This window comes from Glossina fuscipes, unplaced genomic scaffold (genome assembly GCF_014805625.2).
Source record: "Glossina fuscipes isolate IAEA_lab_2018 unplaced genomic scaffold, Yale_Gfus_2 2, whole genome shotgun sequence".
Classification (NCBI taxonomy): Eukaryota; Metazoa; Arthropoda; class Insecta; order Diptera; family Glossinidae; genus Glossina; species Glossina fuscipes.
In genome coordinates this window covers 32594704-32608755 of record NW_023998416.1, presented here as the reverse complement: position 1 = coordinate 32608755, position 14052 = coordinate 32594704, and the positions used below count along the sequence as shown (strand labels likewise).

The following is a 14052-nucleotide window of genomic DNA, read 5'->3' as shown; positions in this document are numbered from 1 at the left end:
CTTACAAACCAAATCTCGAATTAGAGCACAACCGATCGGCAACAACGGCGGCAGACAAAATGAGGGACAAAGCCTTCTTTCCTTTTTGAATGCCGTAGCCTTCGCATCAATTTCCGGGATTGACTACCAGAGAGGCATGGTAGTACTTCGGTTACCTATGTAAGGAAGGACGCGAACTTAAGTGCTCCGACAGTGTCTGTTCGAGGTTTATTGAAATTGGTATTGTTGTGTTTAAGTGTGCGGATACATATGTGAATCTATTTAATTTCGTCACTTGTTCAACCATTTCAGATTGCGTCTTTATAGGTCAATGATGCATATCTGTCAGACTTTCATTAAGAAGTTTGAAACTTTAGATAGCAAAAATTATGAAAACGAACGGAGATGGCAAACTTTTTTATGGCTTGCATGGCACGACTTACGATCTTTGTAAATATTGCAAATTAAAAATATAAGCCGCATCGCGACAGCAGTTGTGCACAAAAAATTTCTTACAAAATTTTGCTCTAATATCATACTATAATGTTTCGGATGAGAAATTGAGAGGATATACGAAAACTTCTGATAGACACTGTAAGTTTGCATAATAGCTAACAATTGTGTAAAAATAGAATACGCAGTAGTTTAATCATATAATTCATTTAATAGGAAATATTTTTATCGCCTTTTCTTTCTATAGTTTATGATCGCATTAAAAAATTGCGTTTTTCCATATATAATTTTCACGTTTGCAAATGTCTGGTCTGATAGCTTGATAAACGATGATGTTCTTTAATTGAAAATTTATACATATTTGTATGTCGCTCACCGGCACTCAAACCTCTCTCTATTGGTGATGCAAAATGAGAGATTTTTAGCAAAATTCAGAGAGTTTTAGAGAGTGCAAGAAAATGGCTGATGCAATGAAACTTGTACTTTTCATCATATTACAATCAAGACGCAATTTGGATAAAGGCTTGCAAAAACAAAAAAAAAAAAGGAAAAGAATTATATATAATTTTTAATGACATTTTGTTTATGTAAATTTTTGTTTTTTCTACGAAACATCTGGTATTTTAATGGTTGCATAAATATAAAATCCGACTTCGATGGCGTAGGGTGCTTTTGTAGGTCAACAAGACCTCGCATATTATTAATTAGACAGCAATTCCCAAAATTGCTTTGAGGGAATAAATTGAGTTTTTTTTTTTCAACAGAGGCAATCGAAGAGTTTTTAAAGGCAAATATTAAGAGGATGACTATAATTTTAGGGAACAAGGGGGCAAATCAACGCTATTCTAGCTTTTACATACTAATGATGTAATGAAAAGGTTTTACTTGAGGCGACGTCCATAAATACGTATATAAACATACACGTATACAATTGCTCAACACAATATTTTAAAGCGATTTCCATATATTCGTTCGTCGGTGTGAAGTAGTGAAAATTGAGATTGAAAGCATAAGCTTGTTCCAAAAGTCACATATAAAATTTCATGATGGGCTTTATGTGGCTGCGAACCAACAAAACCCACAAAGGCGGAAAAATTGTGGCCTAAACTTTGCGCAAACATTTACCAGGACGACTTACACTTTGAAGCATCTACGTAGGAAGACGCCTACAATGCAAGCTTTTGACAATTAAGGTATGTGGCTAATAAGAAATTTTTGGAGGAAACCCAGGTTACTGGCAAATACAGTAAAGTGTAGTTAGAAAGCAACCGGACCGACAAACTGACGCTTCCGGATTGCCGGATTGACAAAATACTTTACTAGTTTTAGTAATGGGCGAAGGGGGTTCTGTCAAGGGTGGCGTATGTAACTTACGAACACATACTTTTGTTTTACTCAGATCATTTTCGTCTCTCGTTTTTTGTGATGCTCCAATTTTTACAATCTTGATTAAGTTTATCTTTCAGTTACATTGTTCATGTTCAGTGCTTCTTCTGCTCGTTTCTTGTGTTCGTTAGAAGAGAGTATTAAACACAATTACAAGAGTACAACTTTGAAAAAAGGACAAAGATAAGTGAAGTCAGTGCATTGCAACTCACACAGAAAAAGATATCGACTTTAAAAAATTCTTAGCGATTTACGTTAGAGGAAAGTGGTTTATAAAAGAAAACCACTCGAAATTTGAAATTTTTGCAATAATTAAACCTATTGATGTATTGGTGTAAACTAGATGAGCATCTTACTTATTTGAATTTTGATTTCATATGTATGTATATGTGATTCAGTAAGCATAGGCTTTTCCCACTTTCTAAACAATCGTTTTGGAAAAAAATTGCATTTTTTTTTTACTTAATTGGAAAAATGTTAATGCCAGCGCTACATATGTGCGTATGTGAATTTTTCTTTACCGGCCTTTAAATATATTCCGCAAAATAAAACCTGAAATATTTCAACTTAAAAAAAGCACACGTGAGCGCAGTCAGGTTTTATATTCAGTATGTGAGATTGTATAGCTAACGGACACCTAAGCAAAGACAGAAAAGGTGAATTAGTTTGATATTAACCTTTTAAGACCGTTAAGAAATACACAAGCATCTAACATAAGCCTAAACATCCGAACACCACAACACACTTAATTATATATGAAAAGTTAGTATTTCAACGGGCTCTAGATTTAAGAAACGTTTCAAATTACAGTACATCAGCAAAGGTATGGTCGAAGACTCTGTAATCGTGTAATTCGACTACTCTGAATTTCCTATTTCGACTATTTTTGATGCTCCGATTTCGGCAAAAATTATATAAATTGACACAAATTCTTTTTTCGAAAAACTTTTTTCAACGGAAAACATTCTTTTGTTAAATGGTTTTCTCAAAGGGCCCCACTGCCGCACGAGATGCGAGATCAATACGTGGAAGTCAAGAAGATGCACTCGCATACTGAAAAAGACATTGCATCGCATGATTTACATGCTGAAAATATTCATTCGTCATTCATTGCGCTCTTTAAATATGAGGCTAGAGAATGGGTTTTACACAATTCCAATGTAAATCGATGATCAATTGCAGTGTCATTGCTTTGCCTAATATTATTATTATTATTATAACTAATGTAGCCAGGGAAGTAAATTCAAAAGCTAGTGTTTGAAAGCCTCAGCATCTGAAACTATCGGCTTTATTGATGAATCTGCCGCACTTCAGATTTGAGTCAAAGACCATTGGGTTGTTTGCCGACATTCTCAGTCTACTTGGTTCTCGTTAATTTAACCTAGTTGAGTTAATAACCTATTTTAGCTTATCCTACTTATTTGTCAGTCATCACAATGCAAATGTTGTCTAGTCTAATGTAAGCTTAGCTATAACTTCATTCTGTTAAAATTTTAGTTTTAACCTAGTTTAGCCAATAGTGTAGCTCAACTAATTACCTAGTTTTGAGTAACTTCAGAATATTCTTATACAAAAACGTAAGCTCATTTATGTTGAGCTATACAGCAAGTAGTTCTGATAAGTATTAATCAATACTCGTAATTCGTAGAGCGATTTGAGTAATTTATAGCATGTCCACGATTTAAGTCGAAATATGACATTTATAAAAAATTTCGAAATTTATCATAATTAAATCATAATTGCGATGAAATCACGAGTTTACATCTCTGCACTTGGTGATCGCGGCAATTGCTTTAAATATCATCGATTATAAATGTAAGCCTCTGGAATGTACAAGGTGTGCTCAAACAAACAGGTTCATCAATATGTATTTTATCCACTTCAAACTAATCGCCCGTGGATACAATAGACTTGCGCCGGCGCTGTTTCCAATCCTCAGAGCACCTCTGATATGCGTTTTTTGTCCACGAGATCTTCATCTCCTTAATCGGAGCAAAATTTTGTTCTCTCATGGATCTTTTTAGCTTTGAAAGTAGGAGAAAGCCGCAGAAGAGCAAATTCAATGACGTGTAAACTGACGCACTATCGTGGCGCGTGGTGGAGGACGGTTTGTGTCACCTTCCTTGTGTGTGTGTGTTTAATCAATAAGTTGTTGGGGCTTAACCGAATCTGGTTTACTTCTAAACTTCTTTCTTTTCGTTTGCTTTCCAGTCCCCTGTCTTTTACTTTACTCATAAGCGGAGAAGAAGACAAAATACTGCGAAGCATAACAAAACTATGTGTAATGTAAAGCGCGGAAAATCGGGTACTGCGAAGAAAAGACACTCGTTCCAGCAGACAGCAACTTCAATTCTCAACGACGAGTTAAAGAACCAAGGATACGAATGTTGAACTCATCCTTCAAAAAAATCAATAAAATCAGATTATAAGCTATATACGATATTATAAGATGTACATATTCATGGTAACGATATCCACGTTAAACGATCCAAAAAAAAAAAAACTTCTCAACTAAGCGAAAGAAACGCCTGCAAAAGTTAAGGGGTTAATGTGAGCAAAGCTGAGAGTTGAATTCGCACAACCAACATCCGATTAAGTGAGTAGTGGAAAAACCAGACGGTAATGTGTATAACAGCTGGGCAGACCAGTTAAGCACATGTATCTGGTCGGTGGGAGCAGAGTTCATTAGAATATTTTTAACTGAAACTGTAGGCTTTTGAGTATTTAAATAACTGGTTAACGACAGGAGAGAATTAGTTATTATTGAAAACGCTTAAGCAACGTTTCGCTACATGCATTTGATTAAATATAATCTAAAAGGGGATCATAAGAGAATACATACAAGAAAGCAATTCAACTTTTTTTTTTCCTTCAATTAATATAAATAAATAATATTTGTATAAAAAAGCAGTGGAAAGATTGGTGTCAATGTTTGGAACCTTGACGAGGAAATTACATAAATCATTACTGTAAGTTGAAATGAAAAAAATGAGAGAAACAAAAAAAAAAATCAGATAAAAATTATTTAACATTTAAAATAATTGCAGTTTAACTACTGTAAGCCAGAAAGGCTCTCGCACTGGTAACTCGGCTAATAATTTAGAGTTGGAAGTTCTCACCTACATACAATACGTACCGTGAATTTTTTTTTTTTTTTTTTTTGTATACTACGAAATTATTGGACTTTTGGTTTTAAAGATAATTATACAAGATTTTGTTAAACGGTTTTTAAGCAACGACAACAACAACAACAAGAGCAGTAACGACAATATGGTTTATACGAATCGTACGGAAAAATGCAACTCGTCTACCGAAGAAACGGTAACCACGAAGAGTGAAAAACACTTTAAAGATCAGAAGAATGGAAACTACAGCGACAGCAACAAGAGCAGCCAATCGACGAGTGCTATTGGGGCGAATAATGCTTGGTCTAAGAATGCCGCTGAAAGCGATAAATGGAAGTTTAATAACATGATCAAGAATAACCGGGACGCATTTAATAGCTTGCATTTTAATTAGTTTTGAAAGGCGGTTTGCCTAAAACATACTTTAAACATCCCACCTTACATTATACAGATAACCTTTGCAAAGTGTACGAACGTGAGTTGTTTCTTAGCGAAAAATTGCTTGGAGAAAACAAATCATGTTAACTACATTATGCAACGTGTGCCTGTATCAAGCGGACCCTCTCAATCACTCTCATCATCGATTTAATTTCCACCTAAAAATTATTTTCTGTTCTAATGTTCCCATCAATATTTAGGAATAAAAAAAAACAATTGTCATAAAGAACATACTCTTGTTTTTGCTGAGACTATGGCATTGGCAGAATCGTAACTTCTTCGCTCTTGATCTCTTGATTTAAGGGGCTTGTACCAATGTCTTATGATCTCTTTCTTTTAATATTTCGGTATTTTAATATAAGAAGTAAGTAGTGCCCAATTTCTTTTCTCTCTTCGTAGCAGCTGCCTTAAGGTCAATTTTAACATAAAGTGCAAGATTTTTGACTTAAAGAGTAAAACGATGAAGATTTGCTGACTGAGAGCTCATGTTTAATTAGTTTTGAAAAAAACTTTAGCGATTCACTAAAACCTGCCGAACTGACATTAACAAGAATCCATTCAGGTTCATTATTAAACAGAATTCTGATATAGCTCTTCATGAGAGAGCAGCGAGATTAAACGTAACGCAATCAATCTATAATTAAAATTCATTGAAATTCATATTCAAATAGATACGATACGTAATAATATACTGGAAAAATAAACCCGCACTTACTGGCTGTGTGCATTTAAAGGGCGATGAACTTGACCTTGTTCGCAAGTGAATCATCACAGGTGAGGAGAAATGAGTCATTAACCAGCTAGACCTATGATACAAACAATAACAAAATCGATTGTAAATCAAGTCAAAAGTTGACGTACGGGGTTTGTTTACACAAAAGGGAATTTTTTATTTCTCTCGAAAAATATTTATTTATTCATCAGTATCTGTTATATCCCCTTCAAAGTAATCTCTCTGAAGTATAATATGCTTGTGCCAGCGTTTTTCCCAATTCTCGAAGCAGTTTTGATAAACGCTTTTTGGCATGACCTTGAGCTCTTTCAGCGACGCGAAATTTGAAAAGTCATCTTTTCTATAACACACCTCGTATAGTAAAAGAAACTTAACATTATGAGGAGCCGTTCTTTTGAGTTTTATACAGCTGCGAGAACGCATTGAACCACGTGTACCTGAATCAAAACGTTTTTTTTTTCTTTATTAAATTTGTTTTAATATGAAAATTAATGAAAGCTTCCCGGGTTTATGATCGCGTTAGTCAACTGTGTTCACAACATACCAAAGATCAAGATTAAAAGAATGTCATCTTGTTATGCCAGGCTTGCGGCGTCGACTGGCCTACGTGCCAGCAAGCAACATAGAGTTTCTATGATAATGCATAGAAGATCCAAGCCTCATCAACAGTTAGCAGAATGTCCATAAGCCCATGGCCCACACCCATTTTGTATTGCGGTACCTCAAGGTAGCGAGGCCCACTTCAATGAGTATTGTCTTTCTCGTTGGGTGGTCCTCAATCTAGTGACGTACTTGCCAATGGTTGTAGGCAACCCGTCTGTCCATAAGCCATTCGGCACTCTACTCTTGTAAAAGTGATTGGACATAATTGTCTCCTTTTGCTTACGAAGGCGTAATTTGATTAAATATTATACACAAGATCATAAGTCAGTCAAAGAAAGCTGTTTCGAAAGATATCTCTTTATTTCAAGAATTTTGCGCTGAAACCGCTGCTTACCAACGCATACATACAACCTACTAAGTAATTATACAGTTCGCGTGGTAGGTTGCGCTACTTTTTCCAAAATGCCCTAATTTGAATCCAGGCCAGAGAAAGGTTTGGAAAATTCAACGTCTGTGAAGCATTTTTTCACTAATGTTAATGGGTTCAGGGCATCAATAATCGTATGAGTGTGAGGCTATCAAGTTACGTTAAGCAATGGCAAAGGCTATTTTTCCTTTATTACTTTCTTACCAACCTGTTAAATTAACGACTGCTATAGGGAGACATTTGTACTCAATTAAAATTAATCGTTTGCTACAATTAAGATATAATATTGTCAACACTTGCCACCTTTTTGTTGTTGTACATAAACTAACCCTTGGAAAACTTGAAGCATACGTGTATACGTGTGTACGTTGGCAATAAACCTCATAATTTCTTACGCTTTTCAATACGTCAAACTATGTACAGGAGCTGTTAAGACACACTCCCTTCACTGCTGCATCCCATCATTATCAGTGAAGCATAACCTTTTTTGCTTTATCTTGGATAACTTTAGACGTTATTGTCCTTTTTGGCCTTAATTTTTGTTTTTTTTATTTTTTTTTTTATGTTATGTTCATAAACACGTGACCTTTCGAATGGCATGTTTCATCTTCGCCTTGTTCGTTTTTTTTTTTTTTAAAACTTTTTTTTTGAACAAGTGCATAAAACCTCAAAACGCCCCCATTGCTATTGATTACCTTTGAAATGTTATTTTAAAATTTTTGCAATAAACATTGTCACTCACATTATCTGTCCATTTGTTTGAGAGCACGAACAACACTGCCACAGAAGACGGACGGGCACGTGCTTCTATAGTGGCTTAAAAGTAAGTTCAAATTTATTCATTGTAACAAAGAGTGTGAAACTCTATTTGCGAGTATTACGAGCTTGAATATAAAATCAATTTTTATTTAACGCCATATTGTTGTTAATAATGTTATCAATTTATCAGCAACATATGCAAAATGTTTCTCATGTTGTAAACGGCAGAGATTGATGAGTGCGAAGAGACAAAAAAAAAACAAAAAAGGAAAAAGAAAAGAAAAGGGTTACAACAGCAGACACATTGTTATCATATTCTTTAAAAGATAATGCAAGCAGCATAAGCGAGTTAATATCCATTTCCTACATTTTTTTGACCCACGCATGCGATTCAAGTAGTAACAGTAAGTTGCCTCATTTCATCGCTAACATCAACGAACAACATAAATACAGTAAATATATTATATAAATTTTGTTGACAGCAAATATATTTGATATTGTAAGAGTGTCCATCTTTTCAACACTTTTTCTCATTTTGACAATTGCAAAATCTGAGATTTTCTAGAACATTTGCGTGTGCATGACATTTGGTCAACGTAAAGCCCGCAGTCGACTTATCTATGTCGGCGTATGCGTTCACTATTTCTTACAGCAAAGGGTCGTAGTTTGGATATGTATTTTAAACTTGGTACACATGTTTTCAATTAATATTTAGAGGTTAAGTTTGAAAAGGGGTCCAACCCGCGGACAAATGCATCTACAACTGACACATGCGGCAGAAATTCATGAAAACTAAGCGATAAAATTTAATTTATCAAATCCCGTCAAAAGAGAAATTCCTTATGCATATGTGATAAGAGGAATAACTGAGTACAAATAAGATAAGAGCGGTAAAACCCGTATGACATATTTTCATAAACACCGCCACCAGTTATAAAGATGTACGAGTGTATTCCTTCTCTATCTAAAAACATCCGCAAAGACAATTCAAGCATCACGTAAAGAATACATATTCTTGATCAGCGCCAGATTTTTGGGCGATTTAGTCCTGCCTACTGGTATGCTCGTCCTTCGGTCCCTTCCCATGTTCACTCGTGTGTCCGGTCGTTCATCTGGCCTGCTGTGCAACCGTTTGACATACCGCCAATCTGGCTGACTGAGATCTCTTGTCCGACTCTTTGATCGGTCGTCTGTCCGTACATTTGTACATTCGTCTTTTCCAAAGTTTGTCTGCCCGCCTGCTCAACAGGGCTCCCGTCCATCCGTCTATTCTTCCATTTTCCCATCCTCTATGTATTTAACGGTATTTTCGTTCGTCTCTCAGGCTATCGCACAGTAGCAGATCGTCTCTTGCAAATGTCCTGGCAGTAAGGATTAATGCACCAAAACTTAAAATTTACTGCATACATGTTAACTAAAGCGCTTCTAATAAATGAAAGCTTAAAATAGATTTTCAATGCAAGCTATCGGCCTACATCTACGTGTACCCATATTCACGATTATATGCTGGAGACAAAACGAAAATGATTCGGGGCGGGCCGATTAACGTGATCGCAATTCACAAACAAGTTTGCGCTTGTAGTGTGCTCGCTTGAGGTGATGCGCATCCAAGATTCGCTTCAAAGCATAAGAAAGTTATACGCGTTTCTTTGTTCAAATATGGGAGGAGGAAAAGAAGGCGCTAAACTTCTATCAGCTGCAATGAATTAGAATCACTTGAAGGGGCGGCGCGTGGAAAAGCACGTAACACTTTGAAGATATTTCAATATCTATTTTAAAATACATTTAAAAATGAATAAAAGACAGCAGGCGGCGTAGGTTGCATCCCACAGTAAAAAGAAAACTCGCTAAAGTATTCCCGTTTCTCGAGTATGTTTTTTCTGCCTACCATCTGTCGGAAGTCACGTTGACAATATTATTGTATTCATAGTCTCTACCTATGCATGTAGCTCGTGCTAAAAGATGTTAAAATGGAAATCCACACAAATTAATCTTTGTTCCTTTACCGCTTATTCTATTTCTCCCTCTCTTACTCCTTTGTTGAAATTTGAGTTTCGCCAAATGTTAAGAATAATATATTATTTTGACATCGTGAATTTGTTTTTTTTTTTGTTCCTATATTAACTGTTTGTTGATGTCATGTTATGGTATGTTGTTGCAAGACATACCAGCGTTTACCATCATTTTTTCAGTTGGGTATTGTATGACAGATTATCAAATGTCTGATCTTGATAAAATATGCATAAGGGTTGAAAAAAATTCGAATGTAACGAATTGCAAATTATTAACTTCCTCATCATCGTCAGCGTCGTCGTCGTCGTCGTCGTCGTCGTCGTCTGTTTATTTTTGCCCTTTAATTTACGGAAGCAAAGCATATGCTAAAGTAAATTTATCATTTCACAATGAATCGTGGAACTCATCTGCAAATGTAAAAACTGATTTCATCAGGCGTTTGCTAAATGTGACAACAAATTACGTCTCCATTGTGCACTTTTAACACAAACGTAATAATTGATTATTATTACGTTTACATTTTTTTAAAAAAATTAACCTCAACATTTTTATAAACACTTTTGTGTGCTCTTTGTATAATAAGTATCCTGTTAAAGAATCCCTGCATGTGACACTTGTAGTGCTTTTAACGCAAAGGCCACCTGTGGTGTTGTTTTAATTAGATTCTGCACCCACGTAATTTCTCTACCTTCACCTCTCTGTCATCTTTTGATCTGTATTCTTTATTTGCGTATGTAAGCGGTGTGATGACAACGCTAAACCTTAAGAGATTGTCACGTTCACTTCCAACGAAGTGTTACATGGTCCACAAAATGATGAGCTGGAGCTGACGAAATGTGGGTGTATTATTAGGGTGGATAAATTTCTACTGACTTTTTAGTAAAGCTGACCGTTTATTATAAAAAAATGAAATAAATTATTTCCTTTCAGGTCCTCCCCATCGTTAGTTGCTACTTTTCCCTTATAGTATTAGGAGCCTTTTAAAGCTATCCACAAAAGGAGTAATTTTTGCTCGAACAGAAAACAAGTCATTGATTAGAACCACTGTCAACAAGACGTAGTAATGTCTAGTAGATATGTCTCACTAATGAGACATATCAGTTCAGTTTTTAATGATGTTTCTGGGTCGTCGACCGATATCAAGCTGAACAAAGATGACGGTATGATTTTTCGTTCGCTTTAGGTAGCGTTCTCCAATTTAGTCGGAATAGTTTATAGCCCATTGCACTCAGCTTCCTAGTGTTTTCGGTTTTATATCAAATTTTCCTTTACATTAATCAGAGAAAGAGATTCTGAAACGATCTAAGCTCGTCTGACTCCCTTTGCATCGTGTATTCTTTCGATTAGAATATTTTGACGAGATTTGCACACCGCCGTGCTTTGGCTCAGGGACGAACGCGATTAAAAATGGCTCGGATCGGGGATCGTTCGTAAAATCGATGTTTGCAGCTATCTAAACCTGCTTGCCTTCACCTGAAAAAAGTTGATGTTTCACATCAACTCATCTTTGTTTTCTGAATCGAGTAAAGATTATCTGTCGGACGCAGTTTCGAGAATAGTCAAGAATTTAGACGGAGCCAAGTTAAGTGAATAAGACGGTTTGCGACAGATATTAACCAAATTTCTGTTGAAAATGTCTTGAAGAAGCATTTCATTATGAATGGATGGAGTATGATGGCATTTATATAAACCAAGAATTGTCTGTCCATAAATCTGGTGAAAAAGTGTATGCCAAGGGTGTATAAAACGCGCATGGATATCCCTTGTTGTTAGTCTGGCGTTGTGGAAAGAATTCGTAAGGCACCACAGTACGATAATGAAAGAAAACTTCATCTTATTACTTGTTGATTACATCAGCATATGATTGGTTGTCTTTGCAAATATCTCGTTATAACTTATTTATTTATTTGATATTTTGCGTAAGACGCTTAAATAAAGTAAAATTTAAGGGCAACGTCTTAGATCGGAGTAAGGAAAAAGACTACACGGCATAATGGCTTTTTCTCATTTCGGTCGGATTTACAAACTTTGGCTACTTTGGGTAATAAAGAAGAAAAGAATGAGATGGGATTTGCTTTTCCTCATCAAATTTGAAGACGTCAACCATATAATCGACAACTCAGGTACTATTCAAGCTGATCAAAATATAGGTGCATATATATATTATCGGTTCTATTTACCCCTTTAGCAGAATAGCTTAAAGTCTCTGTTGTTGAAGGTGTAAAGGAAATGACAAATGTAATGTATTTTCCAGCAATGGATACGAAAATGTTTACGGTGTATATAGTTGGCATAAGGATTCCTTTTATGTTTGTATTCATTGCTGTAGTTCGTTTCATTAATATGCTTGCACGGAAACCGCATCAAATCAAACAACATAAGTCATAACAGTCGGATGTCAACTACTAGTGACAGCTTTTATTTTACTTTTCTTTTCTTTTTTCTGTTTTTTTTTTGTTTTTTGCGAAGTTTTGATAAATATCTTATGAAAACCGTATAAAGAAACGTGTCCTTTTACCTTGTAAATTTGTAAAATTGTAAAAGTTAAAGAATAAGTTATACTATAACGGAGTGTAGGAGGAAACCTTACAATCGTATATCCATAATAGGGAAAATTTTGTGTTCACTAGATTGCGAGTCTTTTGTTTTTCATACGCATAGAAATAAACTTCGAGAAGGAACGTATAAAACAGAGTAAACTAATTGGTTACACGTCCTGACAATCTCATAAATAATATCAAAAATGAATCCATTAAGACAAATTATCAATATGTTGCCATGATTTTGGGAACCAAACACATTTTGTCTCTTTCTCACTCAGTGTGTTTTATCATTTCTTTAAGAAGGTTATAAACAATTGTCATATTAACTATACTGTAAACATCGCTTTGGTGGCAAGTTTCCTCTCCCCTTTTCACCATTAGTTGCTGTTGCTGTTGCTGTTGCTCTTCCTTTCACTTCTTGTTTTTTTGGTTTGGTTCTTCCGAAAAGGAAAATTTATGGTTTCCTTCTCTTCTTCTGTTTTCTATGTTTACTTATGGGTGTGTGCGCGAATGTTTACAATTTATTATAATAATTTCTATTTCTATTTTTACAAATGTAACAGTAACGATATTATCTCGTTTTTCATACGCTTGATTAGCCCGAAGCCAAGACATGCCCATCCATTCATTGCGTTGTATTCTCGTATAATTGCATACATATTTAATAACTTTTTTGTTATTGTTGAACAACAGGTCAGAAATCAAAGTTCTTTATTATTGTTGGTATTAATGCGATGCCTGTATTATAGGTGCGTATGTGTATGGTTTTTACGTGAAAGGAGAAAGAATATAGACAAACACACACACATAGATGGTTTATCATCGACTTTTAACCCAACCATGCATATTTTTATTGTGTTATTACCCGTTACGACTATTGCTACTACTGTTAACACTGCTGCTGTATTGAGTTGCACGCGCTGACATTTAATTAAATGCGCCTACAGCCAGACACAACCACCACGGACTGAGTGACTGGGTAGCCGGATGGTTCGCTTACCATTATACTAAGAGTGTTACTGATGTTGCATTAACGTGTTTCATATTGCATGTGTATCTCCGTGTAAGTATGTGTGTTATTGCATACTGTAAACAATAACCAACCGCTTATGTGCTTTCTGGGCAATTGTGTGTTGTGGCCGCTTGCTCAATTATTTGCATTATGACAAACGGGGAAACGCCGTCGGCTAATTGTATTGCAGGTACATGTCGTTGCTTTTTGTTGCTTTTGTTATTCTGCAAACAAAAATGATTACAAATCATATCATAAATATTATCAATTAAATGTTAAAAGTTGTTCTTAAAGTGTTTGCCGAAGTTATTTAATTTTTTTTTTATTTTAATTCGCATATCTTAAGAATGAAAGCATAGTAACAATCTTCTTGCGTTTGTACCACGCTTCAGTGGGCATTGGTGAACAGTGTAAGATGCCAAACTTGCGTATGTTCATTGCCTGTCGCGAGACACTTAAGAAATACCCACCTTTCGTTGATGTCTGATTTTTGCTTACCTAGTTTTGCGTTCAATCTACAGTCCGCACTTTTTAAGATATTTTGATACCGTCGTGTTTTGGTTCATGGACGAACTCTATTA

General features: G+C 35.4%; 1 protein-coding gene across 1 annotated transcript; it reads left to right on the top strand.

The window, feature by feature from the left end:
• The first annotated feature begins 4967 nt into the window (after positions 1-4967).
• On the top strand, positions 4968-5610 carry LOC119634148. Its single transcript, XM_038028107.1, has one exon. It carries the CDS (start codon positions 5089-5091, stop codon positions 5335-5337), a length of 249 nt encoding a protein of 82 aa, XP_037884035.1. The 5' UTR covers positions 4968-5088; the 3' UTR covers positions 5338-5610.
• The last annotated feature ends 8442 nt before the right edge of the window (positions 5611-14052 follow it).